Genomic DNA, 17995 nt, shown 5'->3' on the forward strand with positions numbered 1-17995 from the left:
CCTTTTTGATGATGACAAAATAATATATAGGTGTAAACACCAGTTGACTTCCCTATGTTTTACTCCCCCTCAATGTATGCAATTGACTAGTCCATTGTACTCCTACTCAGTTCATGCAGTTGACTAGTCCATGGTTAGAGTCAACTCCTGCCAACGAGCTATACCTGTACAGATACAACATATACTCTTTCTCCCCCCCTTTTGGCATCAACAAAGAGGGAACAAGCCAAGAACTAAACAGAATATATAGCATTAAACATGAGAGTTATAGGAATTATCCAATGGTTGAGAAAACAGGCCACAAAAAATAGCACAGCAAAAAATAAATTATCCAAAGGCTGAGAAAACAACCCATAACCAACACAGCAAAAAAAAATTTATCTTAAACAACCACACTAACGACGTAGAAAATAAATAAGGGTGTTGCAAATGGCCTCCTTCAATTGTTCAAAGCTAGCATTGGCTGAGATGCTCACTCCATCCAACCTTTCATGAATCTCCCTGAAGGCTTTGACAGCATTCTCCCTAACTCTGAGAATAGCAACTCTGATTTTGGACACATCAGACCCTGTTTCCTTAGAAATGGCATGAATGTCACCAATAGTAGATTGAGTGGCTGTGAGAAGATTTTTGATTTCAGAGAGTTGAGATTCAATGGCACGAAGCTTGTTACCAAGATCAGGACTACTAGGACCCGGATAAGGAACAAAGGGTGAAGGTTTGGGCTCTATAGGAGCATGCTTTGCTTCAATATCGTTCTTCTTAACCCAGGAGACCTTTACACTCACATATTCCATACTAGCAAAGGCTCTAGAATTGTAAGACTTTGAAACAGTGATGAAGGGATAGTCGGACAGGGAAATTTGATGAGCTTTTAGAATGTGAGTGATTGCCATGCCATAGGGTAGACTGGTAATCTTCATCACTCTAGATCATGAAATTGATAACCCAGGAGGAAAGCTTGATTTTGAGTTTGGTCACAAGGAAATAAATGAAGAAGGTGTCTCTTTGAGAGAAAGTTGAAAAGGAACCAGTACGGGGAAGCAAAGTAGTTGCTACAATATGGGCCAAAACCCGAGTTTCGAAATTAACATCACTAGGACCTAACTAGTTTGGAAGGGAGTCAGAGGGACACTCAGCAATACACTGTTTGGCTTGGTCAAAAGAAATTTCAAAGTCATCAGGCCATGTGTTTTTAAAAAGCATAGGAAAACCAGAATAACGACACTGAAAGAGCGAATCAAACAGGGCACAGTAAAGAACAATGTGCTTACCTAACACTAAAGATTCCAACCTATCAGGCTTACTAGAACGGAGATTGGCATAGAACATTTTTACCAGGGGTTCATATACCTTAGGCGGAGGAATAGAGAGGAACTTAACCCATCCTTGATGAACGAAGAGGTCTTTGACCTTGCAATTGAGGGCTTCCATGTCGTCAAGATCGCCAAACCTTCCATGATCAACGGGCTTGTCCTTCAGAGCAATGAAGAAATGAAGAAATCCCTATTTGGGGAATTCCAGAAGTTGAGGTCAGATGAGAAATCTCCCTGAGAAGAGGCGAAACCCTCAGAGTGATCGGACCCTAGGTCTACTTGTTCTGGGGGCATAGATGAGGGTTTTCCTTTGGAATGAGTGCTTTTTCTGGTAGAGGCAGAGGGATTTCTGGGATGTTTAGCCATTGAAGGGAAAGGGTTTGATCGGAGCTTTGGAGAGGAGATAACGATGAAAGTGACTGAAAAGGATTCTCCGCCTTAAGAAGAAGGTTTCTGACGGTTGAGTACAGAAAAGGAAAAATTGTCAGTTGAAGGGACGCGATGATTGGCTTTCCAACTTTGAATGACAAACCGATGTGAAAGAAGAGAAAAGAGAGGGAAAAACGGAGGTGTAATTAATGCATGAGTAAAGCACAATCATTACATCTGGAAAAAATCAACAGTACATTTAGGTCCTAAAGGTTATTAGTAAATAAAGTAATGCTAAGTAACTTTTTTAAATCACAAAATCTCTCCTCTAATAAAGGTTTAGTAAAAATATCAATTAACTGATCAATAGTTCCAACAAAAGATATTTCTATGTCTCCCTTAAGAATATGATCTCTAATAAAATGATGCTTGATATCTATATGCTTTGCTCTCGAATGATGCACGAGATTTTTGGAAAGACAAATAGCACTTGAATTATCACAAAAAAAATTGTATAGGCTTAAACGAAAGTTTATAGTCACCTAGTTGATGAGACATCCATAGTAGTTGTGCACATCATTGTCCAATAACAATGTATTCAACTTCAGTAGTAGACAATGCAACTGATGCTTGTTTTTTACTGTTTCGGGATATCAATGCCTTTCCCAGTAATTGACATGTGCTGCTTGTGCTTTTTCTATCATCCTTATCACCTGCAAGGTCATCATCTGAAAACCCTTCTAATTTAAAAGAGTTAGAGCGAGGGTATCATAGTCTATGAGATACAGTCCCAATGAGATATCGAATTATTCTTTTTACTGTGGTCAAATGTGATTCCTTAGGAGCTGACTGAAACCTGGCATGTTTATATACGCTGAACATAATATCCGGTCGACTTGCTGCCAGGTACAACAGTGATCCGATCATTCCATGATATTTAGTTTCATCAACAGGAATTCCCTGTTCATCTTTGTCTAGATTTGTGGAAGGGCTCATTGGTGTGCCAATGGATTTTGCATTGCTCATACCAAATATTTGAATCAGTTCTTTTGTGTATTTGGTCTGACATATAAAGGTTCCTTCTTCAAATTGTTGAATTTGTAGTCCAAGGAAGAACGTTAGCTCTCCCATCATACTCATTTCGAATTTGCTTTGCATAAGATTTGAAAATTCCTTGCACATAAGAGGGTTAGCACTACCAAATATAATATCATCAACATAAATCTGAATAATGAGGTTACCTTCCGATGATCTTTTAATAAATAAGGTAGTATCTATTTTACCTCTTGTAAAGCCATGATCAACAAGAAAGGAACTAAGTCTATCATACCAAGCACGTGGAGCTTGCTTTAGTCCATACATCGCCTTAGTGAGCTTGTATACATGGTATGGGAACTTTGAATCTACAAACCCAGGTGGTTGTTTCACATATACTTCTTCCTCAATAAATCTGTTCAAAAAGGCACTTTTAACATCCATTTGAAATAGTCTAAATTCTTTAAATGATGCGTATGCCAGAAGAATTCGTATGGATTCCAAACGAGCTACTGGGGCGAAGGTTTCATCATAGTTGACTCCTTCCTGTTGTGAGTACCCCTGAGCAACTAGTCTGGCTTTATTTCTTACGACCTTTCCATCCTCGTTCAATTTATTTCTGAAAATTCACTTTGTTCCGATTACAGAAACATTTTCAAGTTTAGGTATCAAATTCCATTCTTGATTCTTACTGAACTGATCTAACTCTTGCTGCATAGCTTGAACCCAACTTGAATCTTTTAGCGCTTCCTCTATCTTCTTTGGCTCAACCTGAGAGATTAAAGCAATATTTGCTTTCTTTTTGAGAGCTCCCCTGGTTTTCATTCCTTCATTTGGATCCCCTATAATGAATTTTTGAGGATATTCAGTCTCGCTTCTCCATTCATTTGGACGCACTACATTGGCAGTTGACTCGATTGGTTGATCTGGTACATTGCTGCCGATTTCACCAGTTGACTCTATCGCAACAGATATATCAGTCGACTCTTAAGATTTGCTTGTTTCCTGAATTTCTTAAGCTTGATCTTCATCACTTGTAGTAATTTCTTTCTCGACCACGAGATTATTTTCATCGAATATAACATGTACTGATTCTTCCACACATAATGTGTGTTTATTATAGACTCTAAAAGATCTACTATTTAATGAGTAGCCTAGAAAAATACCTTCATCACTTCTTGGATCGAATTTTCCAAGATTATCCATACCGTTATTGTGGATAAAACATTTACTTCCGAAGGGATGAAAGTAACTGATATTGGGACGTTTACCTTTCCATAATTCATATGGAGTCTTCTTCAGAATAGGCCTTATGAGGCAACGGTTGAGAATGTGACATGTTGTACTTACACCTTCTGCCCAGAAGTGATTTGGTAGTGAATGATCTAGTAACATGGTTCTTGCCATATCTTGGAGGGTTCTGTTCTTTCTTTCTACAACCCCATTCTGTTGTGGTGAGCGTGATGCAGAGAAATTATGTGTGTATCCCTGATCATTACAGAAATCTTCAAATGCTCTACTTTTAAATTCTTTTCCATGGTCACTTTGAATTGTTGAAATTAGATATCCCTTTTCTCTTTCAACCTTTTTGTAGAAAACCTCAAAATTTCTTAATGCTTCATCCTTATGAGAAGAAAGTTACCCAAGTGAAACGTGAATAATCATCAATAATAACAAAAGCATACATCTTTCCTCCTATACTAGCAATTCTAGTAGGCCCAAATAAATCCATATGAAGTATTGCAAAGGTTTTGAAGTAGATACTATATCTTTATTTTTGAAAGAGTTTCTAGTCTGCTTACCCATTTGACATGTATCACAAATATGAGTTCTAGAAAAATTTAGTTTGGATAGACCAACAACTAATTCATGTTTCGACAATTTTTCTATCAAATGCATGCTAGCATGACCAAGTTTCCTATGACACAACCATGAATCATCAGACATAGAAGTTAAGCAAATATGACCATCTATCTTTTCAAAACTATCAAGGATATAAACATTTCCATACCTTTTTCCAGGAAGGACTATTTTACCTGATTCGTCTTCAATAGCACATCCTGTTTTCTTAAAATTTACCTCATATCCTGAGTCGCAAAGTTGTTATACTCAAGAGATTGTAGTTGAGGCCATCGACAAGATAAACTTCAATGATGTCACAGTTGTTATTGAAGGGAATTGTTCCAGTACCAATTATTTTTCCTTTTGAGTCATCCCCAAACTTAACACTTCCTCCATCAATTTTTGTAACTTCTTTGAACAGGTTTTTGTCACCTGTCATATGACTGGAACACGCACTGTCTAGATACCATTTTCCTTTGCGGCTTATTCTGTGGTGTTCCTGCAAAACAAAGTGATTACTTTCTTTTAGGTACCCAAGCTTGCCTGGGTCTTGGAGGGTTAGTGTTGCCAGATTCAGAATTATTTTTTTGGTTTCCAAACCCATCCTGAAATGGTTGCTTTACAAAAATGACAAAAGGAATATTTATGCCTACTTTTGTTACAGTAATGACATGTAACTTCTGACCCACTTTTAGGTCTTTCATTAGTATTAGTACTAGTCGACTTAGTTCTGGCTGGTCCTTTTCCAGTTGACTTGTAAGTCGTCTGGTTTGACCTAATAGAACTGTGACTGGTGGATTTGAGCATGCCATTGAGTTGCATTTGCAATTCCTCAAACTCTTCTTGAAGTACTTCTTTTTCGATTTCACATACTTTATGTTTGAGTTTCCAGTCTTTAACTTCTTTAGTGAGTCTCTTAAGCTCATTCATTATTTTTTGAGACTCTTTCAAATTTAAATCAAGAATATTCTGCAATTCATTGCATCTTTCACAGTTATAAGATCTTACCTCACTAGTTTCACCTCGTGCCATAAAACAATTTTCATTTTCTTCATATGAAGTGTCCTCATCTGTCCAGCATCCTGAGGATTTGTTCATTTCATTTTCTAGAATCGTCATGAAGCAGAGATTTTCTATCTCTTCGTGGTCTAAATTGTCCTCATCACTCCAGCTTTCGAAGGATTTGTTCTTGTTAAAGCCTCTAGAGATCTTCCTCTTCAGTTCTGGGCACACAGCTTGAATGTTCCCAAATCTTCCACATTCATGGCACTTTCCATCATTCTTGTCCTGTTCATTGTATTGCCTGGATCGTCTTGGTGGAATTCTTCCTTTCTTTGTATTCTAGAATCTTAATCCATCCATGTTTCTTGATAGCATAGCAATCTCTTCTTGTAAAGCTTCAGGATCATCATCAATTTCGTTTTCAGCTATTTCAGTTGAGGTCTTGAATGCGACTATTTTCTTTTTTTCTTCTTGACTAGTCTTCTTGAGATGCATATTTTCAAAAGCTATGAGTTCTCCTCGTAGCTCATCATAATATAATTTGTTTAGATCTTGAAATTCCAGTGTGACTACTTTGGTCTGCCAAGTGGTTGGCAAACTCTTGAGAATTTTTCTAACTTGATCACCACTGGTGTAAGGCTTGCCAAATGCCTTTAGATCGCTAATTATTTTGCTAAACCTGGCAAACATCTCTTCAATAGATTCTCCTTCTTTCATTGAGAAGAGTTCGTAATCATGAACCATCATGTTGATATGTGTTTCCTTTACTTTGCTGGTTCCTTCATATGTGACCTCAAGCTTGTCCCACATTTCTTTGGCTGTGTCACAGCTTGAGATTTTCTCATATTATTCACCACTTATAGAATTATGAAGCAAATTTATCGCTTTATTGTTAACTTGTACCACTTCCATTTGCTCTTTTGTATATGAATCTATATATTTAGGATCAACAAGTGGGGGAGTAGCAGCTGGTAAGGGATAGTTTCCCTTTTTGATGACTCTCCAAACTTTGACATCATAGGCCTTGGCAAAGATCTCCATTCGCACTTTCCAATGGGAGAAATGTTATTCATTGAAGTATGGTGGTCTAACTTGTGAAGTTCCTTCCTGAAAGAGAGCTCCTATGATAACTTGATTTGCCATGATCTTTTCTCACAAGCTGTTAAGCAAAAGTAGAATGTGAGCCTTGCTCTGGTACCAATTGAAAGTACAAGAGGGGGGGGTGAATTGTATATTTTTAAACTTAATCATTTATTAGTTGACTAGTTTATCAAATAGTCGACTAGATGTAATAACCTAACCGTTACAATGACAGAAAGTAAGATGTAGAAAGTAAGGCAGGAGTTAAAGACACCGGAATTTTATACTGGTTCAGATTCAATGTGAATCCTAGTCCAGTCCCCTTGGGTTGCAAGAGAGTTCTCTTTAGTAAATGCGTTTCTCCGAGTACAGTGGAAATGACTTGATAACACAGTTCCTCTAACACTCGTTTCTTTTTGATACAATGCCTCACCAGTGTTATACTCTCATTTTTCTCTGACTTGTTACATAACAGATCTTAGTGAATTACAATGTTTGTTTGCAATAGAACAAAGAGGGGTTTTCTTTGGTTCGATCAAAGTATGTGTGTCTAAGGTTTAAGGCTGGGTATAAATACTTTGGTGAAGGTCGAGGCTTGACAACCCAAGAGATTTGATCTTTGGAAAGAGATTGATTCTTTCCAAGAATAAGATAGCTAGCCGGTGCTCTTTCTTGATATCCTTCCTTTAATAGTTGCATATAATGAAGGCTTGCTCCTTGATTGTTGGTCCTTCCGAAATTAGCCGCTTATCAATCTTTACAGTATCTTCGATCTTCCGGATATGCTGACCTTGATTCATGCCTTAAGTTTAGGCTTGCTTGATTCGCAGCTATCCGTTAATCTTTGCTAATTGATTTGCTGATTGATTTTTTTCCTTAGGCCTCTAGATTTGTTGATTGATTTATAATCTTTGCTGATTGATTTCTTTCCTTAAGCATCAAGATTGACTCCAGCGATCTTGTAGTATCTTCTTGATTCCTTGTTCTTCTGTAATTGATTTCTTGCATAGGTATATTATTTGCATCATTAAAACTGGATCTAACAAGTTCCACCTCTTATTGGAATATTACCAAGTCAGGGTTTTAAATGTGGTTGGTTGTTTTATGAGGATGTAACGAGCCCCGTCCCGACTTGTATATATTATGGTTATGCCTACTTAGAGCTTTTGCAGACAGTATCCTGTATATAGTTTTGGGTATGATATGTCTACGGCTTAGTCGACCCTTATGTATATAAACCTTTTTTTCTAAATTAGTTATGCGAGTTAAGTCTTAATATTGTTACTTATATTTATGGATGTCACCGTAATGGCCCGTGGTAGATTTGAGAATAAACAAAGATAAGGTACGTGGTGTTCGGTTGAGTAGAACTTGATATTATAATGGGTATGGATTGGTTGGCCTTTTGTTATACTAACATCAAGTGTAGGTCAAGGATGGTTTAATTTCAGTCCCAAAGAGAGTCTGTTTTAGAATGGGAAGGTAATACGACATCACCAAGAGGTAAATTTATCTCTTATCTCAAGGCAAAGAAGATGATCAATAAGGGCTGTATTTATCACTTAGTTCGGCTTCAGGATATGGAAGTAGAGTCACCAACCATTCAGTCCATCCCAGTGGTTAATGAGTTTCCCGATGTTTTTCCCAATGAACTTCTGGGTGTCCCGTCAGAGCGAGAAATTGAGTTTTCTATTGACCTACTACCAGATACTCACCCAATATCTATTCCTCCCTATAGAATGACCCCCACAGAGTTGAAAGAATTGAAAGAACAATTAAAGTACTTACTTGAAAAAGGTGTTATCGAACCTAGTACGTCACCGTGGGGAGCACCTGTTTTGTTTGTGAGAAAGAAAGATGGTTCCTTACGAATATGTATTGATTATAGGCAGTTGAATAAGGTGACGATCAAGAATAAGTAACCGCTCCCGAGAATTGATGATTTATTTGATCAGTTGCAAGGTGCCAAGTATTTCTCAAAGATAGACTTGAGGTCTGGGTACCATCAGGTAAGGGTTAAGGATGAAGATATTCCGAAGACAACATTCAGGACAAGATATAAGCACTTTGAGTTTTGAGTTATGTCATTCAGTCTGACCAATGCCCCAGTAGTATTCATGGATTTGATGAACCGTATGTTCAGGACTTATTTTAAATCTGTTCGTAATTGTATTTATTAATGATATATTGGTGTATTCTCATTCAGAGGATGAGCGTGCAGACCATCTGCGTACTGTGCTTAGAGTTCTACAAGAAGGGAAGTTGTATGCAAAATTTTCTAAATATGAATTCTGGTTGAACTCTGTAGTTTTCCTTGGGCATATTATTTTGGTAAAGACATCCGAGTGGATACACAAGAGACTGAGCCAGTGAAGACTTTTCCTAGACCCACAACACCAATGAAGGTTTGTAGCTTCTCCGTTTGGCAGGTTATTACAAGAAACTTGTAATGAAATTTTCTTCTCTTCTAAGCACCTTTGACCAAAGTGGTATGTGGTGTCTTGCTTGATGTTCCAGAATAACATAAGGAAATCTATGGTGCAAGAAGGTTGAAGAAAGGTTGCGAATAAGTATAAATAGATATGTATAGGTCACAAGCTAAAGTATGATAGAACAATAAGGTTATAGGAAGACAGGAGGAAGGATAAGAAAAGATGAGTAAAAAGGTAACAAGAATGGATGAGTCCTTGGGAATAAGTTCATAAGAGAGATGATGGTTTCCCAAAGTTATAGAAGGCTCAGTATAGCCCAAATGAACTCAAAGGAGTCTAAGACTAGTAACGTTTATAATAGATGAAATGTTGCCCTAATAGTGGGATAAGGGCGCAATTGTGAGGGATAAAAGATGAAGTTTGGGCCTCCGAAGAGAGGAATTTCCTGAATTGTACAAGATTATGATAACCATGTAAGTTAACTCATAAGGGAACTATGTTTCAATGGACCGACGCTTGTGAACGGAGTTTTTCAGGCCTTAAAGTATAGATTAACTTCAGAACCGGTTCTAACGCTTCCAAAAGGGACAGATGGTTACATTATCTATTGTGATGCTTCAGGCATTGGATTGGGTTGTGTGCTGATGTACCATGATAAAGTTGTGGCTTATGCTTCTAGACAACTAAGAAAACATGAGAAGAACTACCCGACCTACGATTTAGAGTTAGTCGCGGTGATTCATGCACTAAAGATGTGGAGGCACTACTTGTATGTCATTCATGTTGATATCTATACGGATCATAAGAGCCTCCAGTATATCTTCTAGCAAAAGGAATTGAATCTTCGTCAAAGGATATGGTTGGAGCTACTTAAAGACTGACGTTGATATTTTATACCACCCGGGGAAGGCGAACGTAATAGCCGACGCCCTCAGTCATAGATCTATGGGTAGCTTGTCGTATTTACAGCCAGAAAAGAGGGGAATATCCCATAAGGTTCATCAGCTAGCTAGTCTTGGAATTTGGATATTGAACTTAGGTGACATTGGAATTACTCTTCAGGATACGACAACATCCTCTTTAGTAACTGAAGTAAAGGAACGCCAGTACAAGGATCCTGTGTTAGTTTATTATAGGGATACCACCTTCAGAAGGAGAAGATGCCATTTGAAATTTCAGAATATAGGGTCCTTAGATATCAAGGACAATTATGTGTGCCTAATATTGTAGGGCTGCGTCGGCAGGTTATGGGAGAAACTCACTATTCTCGTTATTCTATCCATCCAGGAGCGACCAAGATGTATCATGATATCAGGGAAGTATATTGGTGGGACGGAATGAAAAAGGATATAGCAGAATTGTTGCTCAGTGTCCTAACTGTCAACAAGTTAAGATTAAGCATCAAAAACCCGGTGGATTATTGCAGGCTATGGAGATTCCGACTTAGAAATGGGAAATAATCAATATGGACTTCATCGTAGGCTTACCTCGTACCCTGCATAAGTTCTATTCGATATAGGTGATTGTTGATGGGCTTACAAAATCAGCCCATTTTCTACCTGTTAGAACTACATATTCCTCAGAGGATTATGCGAGGTTTTATATCAAGGAGATAGTATGACTGCATGGTGTCCCTGTGTCTATCATCTCGGATAGAGGAGCTCAGTTTACAGCTAACTTTTGGAGGTCCTTCCAAAAAGGATTGGGGACTCAAGTAAGTCTTAGTATAATATTTTATCCTCATACAGACGGACAGGCTGAGCGTAATATTCAAACACTGGAGGATATGTTACGAGCTTGTGTAATAGACTTCAAAGGTAGCTGGGATGATCATCTGCCGCTTATTGAGTTCGCATATAATAATAGTTACCATTCTAGTATTCAGATGGCTCCATACAAAGCTCTTTACGTACGAAAGTGTAGATCGCCTATATGGTGGTTCGCCGTTGGAGAATCTGGATTACATGGGCCAGATCTGGTTCAGCAGGCCATAGAGAAAGTAAAGTTGATTCGGGATCGACTATTGACAGCTCAGAGTCATCAAAAGTCATATTCTGACGTGCGACATCGAGATTTAGAGTTCAGGGTTGATGATTGGGTATTCTTAAAGGTGTCACCTATGAAGGGTATGATAAGATTTGGCAAGAAAGGCAAACTTAGCCATGGTATATTGGGCCTTATTGGATCATTCGGGGAGTGGACCAAGTAGCCTATGAGTTAGAATTTCCCTCAGAATTGGAGTCTGTCCATTCGGTTTTTCACGTATCTATGTTACGGAAGTGCATTGGCGATCCTACTCGAGTGGTGCCCATGAATGATGTACAGATTACAGAATACTTATCATACGAGGAAGTTCCGGTTGCTATCCTAGACCGACAAATCCGCAAGCTGCGGAATAAGAAAGTAGCCTTCGTGAAAGTACTTTGGAGAAACAACAATGTGGAAGAAATGACTTGGGAGTCTGAGGAAAACATGAAGTCTAGATATCCCTACCTATTTCCTCCTCCAGAGAAGGGTCCGACTGAGACGTCATAATCATAAGGGTATGAGTATAAATTCTTGTGTTGGTTATTGTCGTTGGTCATGTGAGACCATTGTCGTTATTCATAATTGTGGTTCTGTGTGTTGTTAGGTTATTAAGCTTCTACGGGGAGAGTTAATAGTAGTGTTGTTACAAAGGCGACCCTGCCAAAGTTATATGAATCATAGGGAGTTGATCATTCGAGGACGAATGTTTCTAAGGAGGGGAGGATGTTACATCTCGCATTTTCGTACAGTAAAATTTCATTTTTAGTTAACTGACGTAGACTCGGGAATCAGATCATCTTGACGTTAACTTACTTACTCTATTTATAGCAAGCGATAAATAAGTACTATGAAGGATAAAGGGGTACACAGATTAAAGAAAATGAGTTTCGTTGAAAGTGGCCAATTTGGAATAAAATACAGGTCGAGCGATAATACCCGATAATTATGAACTAGTACCATGCAAGGTACCATATGACCACGGTAGTATAATATATAAAGTATATTTGAAGTATTTCAAAAATAAATAGAATTTTAAGTAATTTGTGGTAATTTTTAAATTATACGGGTAATTGATTAATTACCGGATAACAGGACATTACCCAGTTAACTAATAAGTGGATAAAAATTAATAAATTAACCTCCCCCACCCCCCACACACACGTGGCAAAAAGCCACACACCTAACAATAGACTAAGTAGTTATGATTCTAGGTGGCCACCTATGAGTTAAGTTAAGTCTTTCCAAGACTTGTAAAACTTTATCCAATTCTTAGTTTTAGTTTATGTCCTTGGCTTGAAACCAAGAAACATAAACATTTCGTTCAAATTCCAAACGTAAGAATTGACACTCCATCTTTCCAATTTCAATTAATCAAACAACATTTGCATTCTTTGGTTTTAAAAAAACCAAAAACGTGAAGATGCAGAATCATTTCGTCCAAATATTCAAATCCATAAGCAAGGTTTCGTTCAAATTCAGAATCTGAAGCTTCATCCTCTCGTTCCAATGTGTTTCACGGAAGCAGAAGCTTCACTTCGATCAAATAATTCAAGGAACATGTATATTAAGGCCCTCCCTTCTTTCTTTTGGCATGGTCCAAATTATATTGAAGAAACGAGCAAATACACAATTTTCATAAATTATTCTATTCATAAATTATTATGCATTTTTATGGTACTAATATATCGGTTCCTATTACCTTTTTGAGCTGAGGGTCTCATGGAAACAGTCTCTCTACCCTTCGGGGTAGGGGTAAGGTCTGCGTACATATTACCCTCCCCAGACCCCACTTGTGGGATTATACTAGGTCGTTGTTGTTGTTTGTATAAAATTATTAGGGGTGTCTATATTCTTGATTCCCCATGAAAATTATTATTATTTTCTATTCATGGGTCTCAGAATAATACGCAGTTGGAAAAGTTTATCCGGAAGGAATATTGAGATTATTACGTATTTTTCATGCATTTCACTCATGTGCATTGACCCATGACCAGATAGTGTTGTATACGCGTATATATGTAAATATATGTATATGGGATATGGGAAAAGGTTACGGCGTTATATACGCACCACCACCTGATTAGCTGATATATGTTGATGATGCGCCCATAGTGGATGAGACAATATGATGGGATGCCCTCAGTGGCTTGATGATATTACGTACACCCATACCTATGCATGGTACAACATTTATACGCACGTGCATGACATTATAAATGTTTCAGAATTTACAAAATTATTCAGATTTAAAGGTATTTCTGTATTCCATGTTTCATCTATGTCTTTTACGTACTAATTTTCATGCCTTACATACTCAATACTTTTTTCGTACTGACGCCCTATTTCACGGTGCCTACGTTCCATGCCCGTAGGTGTAGGCAGGCAAGCTGATGGTTCCCTTTCTTAGGATCCCTGATCAGCGAGAGTTGGCGTGCTCCACTTGATCCGGAGGTACTTTGATTTTGGTACGATACGTTTATATATATATATATGTATGTATGTATGTATGTATGTATGTATGTATGCATGTATATGGTTATGACGTGGCTCAGTCCCGTCTTTGTACAGTTATATTTCTATTAGAGGTCTATAGACGGTATGTCTAGTTGGGTTGTATGTGGCCTTGTTGGCTTTCAGTTATTAGATGTATAGTTGTCTATAGCGGCCTTGCCGGCTCGCTCACTGTATTCTGCATGTATACGTACATATCCCTTGTTGGCAGGTTTCCTTCATGTATGTTACCTTCGTAATTCAACAGATATTATACAGGTTCATATCCTAGATGCAAGCTTAGGAATATTTGACAAGTAGGACTCAGGCACCCATCGCGACCCATCGGTTTGGGTCGGACATTTAAGTTATCATGTCTCCTTATATACTCGTACATTATTTTGTACTAACGTCCCTTTTGTCGTGGACGCTGCATTTCATGCATGCAGGTCCTCATCGACAGTTGGACAGACCCTCCCAGTAGACAGAGTCAAACATCAACTTAGTTGGTAAGCTCCACTTTCCTAGAGTTGCCAGGTCTAGACCTTGGAGTCCATTGTGTATATACAGGTTTGATGGGTAGATCGAGGCCCTATCCCGATCATGGTACAATTTAGTTATCTCTAGAGGCTTGTAGACAATCCTGTATAGTTTGTATATCAGTAGATGTTCATGGCGGCCTCGTCAGCCTCCACAGTTATATATATATATATGAGCTTTTATATATATATATGAGCTTTTAGGTATGTTTACCCCACAGACGAGAGAGAGGTTATTTTCACACGATTTAAAATATGGCCTTATCGGCCTAAGTTGAGGGTTACCCCTCTAGAGTCCACAGTTACAGAGTGATACGCTCGGGCCGAGTATGGCACCGGGTACCGGCCATGCCTCCCCAGGTTCGGGGCGTGACATTTTAGATCTCTGGTGAAATACAAAATACACTTACACTGTATTTATATACCAATTTTCTGGCGTGAAAGGCAGTGGAGGAGAAGAGGCGGCTCTTTTTTCCTGCGTGAAAAGCATGGTAGAGGAATAAATTTCCAGCGAGACAAATGCACCAGATGTGAGATACAAAGAAGAAGAAGAAGTCATGGATTCCGGCATCTCCATAATATACAGATCTGGTGACGCCTCTAATCTTCCTCCTCCATTATTTTCGCCATTAGTAATAGATTGATCGCAACTTCGTGATTTCAGGTCTGGATCTGACGGTGGGTGACATAGGTGTTTAAGGATGATTCGTGGTGAAGTGAGGCAACTGTTTGGTTGGGCTCCGGTAGAGCTCCGCCAGAGAATATGACCGACGACGACTTTTCTGCTGCTACTGTTCGCTTTTTCTCCTTTTGTTTTTGCTGTCTCCGTCCGTCTCTCTCTTCTGTCACGGTGAAGAACTAGAAGGAGGAGAGAGATGGGGTGGTTGATGGCGGCGATGGAGTTGGACAGTGATTGGCCGAGGGAGAAGTAAGTGGGAAAAAGGAGAGAGAGTGAGGGAGAAAAAGAGAGGAGGTTGAGAGAAAAGATTGATACAGTGAAATAACTCTATGTATTTGGTATAACTATGATGAGTAATTGAAAATCATTGTACCTATGAAAAGTGATTAAATTAAATGGTAATTATTATCCATAAATAACTCTTAGAATTACCTATGACAGGTAAATTTTCCTTTAACCTAATTTGATGATGACTTTGAAAATAACATTGATAATAGTGAAATAAACTACTAGTAGTCTTTTAATTATGTTTGAGAAAATGTCATATTCAAGTCTAAATTCAAATGGTTAAACGAGTTATAAAAGATGTAAAAGTAGTAAAACTTCTTGAGTTTGTAAATATCGTTTTGAAAATGAAAATGTATGCAATATACATAGATGAGAAATTATTGTTTAGACTTATTGTTATCAAACATGTCTATAGATCATGAGCATTCAAATGTTTATAAAAGGAAAAACACTTGTGCTTGGTGATCTAAAAAGTCTGAATGCATGTGTTATTGGTATGTAAAGATGATCAAAATTATACTTTGAACATTAGATTACACCAATTTTATAGTTTGAATAAGCAATTATCCAAATATTTATCAATTTTAACGATATGTATACCCATATTCCCAATGTTTGAAGATGAAACTATCTAATCCATTAAATTAAAATTTCTTATTTGAACTGCTAGAATAATGTCTTCTACACGGAACAGAGCGTGATTCTCGCTATCTTAGAGCTCACCAAAAGACAAAGAAAAATTTTAGAAAATGAGAGATTGTTATAAATATATTATATTATGGATGTTTATTTAGTACTCCGTTGTAAATAATTTTCCTGAAGAAGCTTATTCATATGGGACTCCACCGTAAATATGTTTATCCATTTAGTACTCTATTGGAAATAAGCTTCCTGAAGAAGCTTATCACTTCGGTACCCGGTTATGGATAAACATTACCCTAGGTAGAAGATTATCCATACCGGGTATAATAAGCTTATCCATTCAGTACTCCGTTATGGATAAACATTGCTCTCAGTAGAAGATTATCCATATCTGGTATAGTAGCAGCTTACACAGCAGCTTGCAGTAGCAGCTTACACAGCAACTTGCAGTAGCAGCTTCCTTTCTTCTATAAATAGAAGAAATTTCAGTTCATTATGTACATCAGTTTGAATTCGAATAATATATCAGTTTCTCTCTATACTTGTCTTTACTTTACAGTCTTTATTTTATAACACGTTATCAGCACGAGACTCTGACATCTCGAGCAAATACTTTGAAAGTATTAGAGGTAAGAACTTTCTTTTCCTAAATAATGTCAAATCTTTCTAAACTTGAATTTGTAGCCCTGGATATATCGGGCAAAAGCTACATGTCTTGGGTGCTTGATGCTGAAATTCATCTTGATGCGATGGGTCTGGCAGACACCATCAAGGATAAAAATCAGGCATCAAACCAAGACCGTGCCAAAACAATGATATTCCTACGCCATCACCTTGATGAGGGCCTGAAAATGGAATATCTCACTATTAAAGATCCAGTCATACTGTGGAATAATTTGAAAGATAGATATGACCACCTGAAGATGGTCGTTCTTCCACAGGCACGTTATGATTGGACTCATCTAAGGCTACAAGATTTTAAATCTATCAGTGAGTATAATTCTGCTATGTTCAGAATTATTTCCCAATTGAAATTATGTGGTGATAATATTACTGATCATGATATGTTGGAGAAAACTTTCACCACTTTTCATGCCTCGAATATGCTCCTGCAGCAGCAATATCGAGAGATGGGATTTAAAAAGTATTCTGAACTTATCTCACATCTTCTTATAGCAGAGCAACATAATGGGCTATTAATGAAAAATCATGAAAGTCGACCTATTGGTTCTTGTCCATTCCCTGAAGTGAATGAGACAAACTTCCACCAAGCTAAACGTGGAAGAGGTCGTGGCCCCAGTCGTGGTCATGGCCGTGGTCGGGGAAGAAACCCCATGGTAATAATAATGCACCAAAGAAGCCTCCTCACCACCAGCAGTGGAAAAGGAAGGAACAAAAGCATGAAGCGGTACAAGCGCCAAATGCAGAAAATACATGCTATAGATGTGGAGGAAAAGGGCACTGGTCACGTACCTGCCGTACGCCAAAGCACCTGGTTGAGCTTTATCAAGCCTCCCTGAAGAAGACAGAGAAAAATGCTGAAGCAAATTTTATTTCTGAAGATAATTTAGACTTCATGCATTTGGATGTAGCTGATTACTTTGCACTCCCAGAAGGAGAAACAAGTCATGTAATCGGTAGTGAATCTGTAGAAATGTAAATATTTTAATTTTTGTTGTTTGTAATAGATAGTATGGTTATGTAATTATTGTACATAAATAAAAGTTATGCTTTGATAATGATGTTTACTATAATATATTTTATTTATGTTATTTTGAAGAATATGGATAACCCTCAAATTATGTTTGGATCAAAGACAAATCATGAAGATATTTGTGTTATTGATAGTGGAACAACTCATGCCATATTCAACGATCAGAAATACTTTTCTTATTTGCATAAGGAAAAAGCAAATGTTTCAACAATTTCTGGTAATATAAGTTTGATTGAAGGCTCCGGAAGAGCCATAATATTTCTGTCTAAGGGAACAAAACTTATTATAGACAATGCATTGTTCTCCTCCAAGTCCCGAAGAAACTTGTTGAGTTTTATAGATATCCGCCGAAATGGGTATCATGTTGAGACAATAGATGAAATGAACAGGGAATATCTTTGTATTACAAAGAATATTTCTGGCCAGAAATGCATTGTAGAAAAGTTACCAACTTTATCTTCTGGCTTATACTATTCAAAAATTAGTACAATTGAAGCACACTCTATCGTAAACCAGAAGTTTACGGATTCAAATACTTT

General features: G+C 37.7%; 2 protein-coding genes across 2 annotated transcripts; both read right to left on the reverse strand.

The window, feature by feature from the left end:
- Positions 1 to 3347: 3347 nt before the first annotated feature.
- LOC138879620 (uncharacterized) lies at positions 3348 to 5681 on the reverse strand. The gene is made up of 6 exons (XM_070159239.1): positions 5163 to 5681; positions 4911 to 5061; positions 4732 to 4807; positions 4581 to 4638; positions 3992 to 4343; positions 3348 to 3679 (listed from the first exon to the last, which is right to left on the reverse strand). Exons 1-6 carry the CDS (start codon positions 5679 to 5681, stop codon positions 3348 to 3350), a joined length of 1488 nt encoding a protein of 495 aa, XP_070015340.1.
- Positions 5682 to 5903: 222 nt separating this feature from the next.
- Positions 5904 to 6374, reverse strand: LOC138879622 (uncharacterized). The gene has a single exon (XM_070159240.1). The coding sequence runs from the start codon at positions 6372 to 6374 to the stop codon at positions 5904 to 5906; it is 471 nt and encodes a 156-aa protein (XP_070015341.1).
- Positions 6375 to 17995: the final 11621 nt, after the last annotated feature.

This window comes from Nicotiana sylvestris, chromosome 10 (genome assembly GCF_000393655.2).
Source record: "Nicotiana sylvestris chromosome 10, ASM39365v2, whole genome shotgun sequence".
Lineage (NCBI taxonomy): Eukaryota > Viridiplantae > Streptophyta > Magnoliopsida > Solanales > Solanaceae > Nicotiana > Nicotiana sylvestris.

What these genes read in the sequence shown, in the direction of transcription:
- LOC138879622 (XM_070159240.1), bottom strand. Translation starts at nt 6,374, where the DNA reads ATGTGGGACAAGCTTGAGGTCACATATGAAGGAACCAGCAAAGTAAAG.
- LOC138879620 (XM_070159239.1), bottom strand. Translation starts at nt 5,681, where the DNA reads ATGACGATTCTAGAAAATGAAATGAACAAATCCTCAGGATGCTGGACA. An exon ending in AAGCAACCATTTCAGGATGG is followed by an intron (nt 5,062 to 5,162) that starts GTTTGGAAACCA and finishes TTTGTTTTGCAG; the next exon opens with GAACACCACAGAATAAGCCG. An exon ending in TGTCGAAACATGAATTAGTT is followed by an intron (nt 4,344 to 4,580) that starts GTTGGTCTATCC and finishes TCTTCTCATAAG; the next exon opens with GATGAAGCATTAAGAAATTT.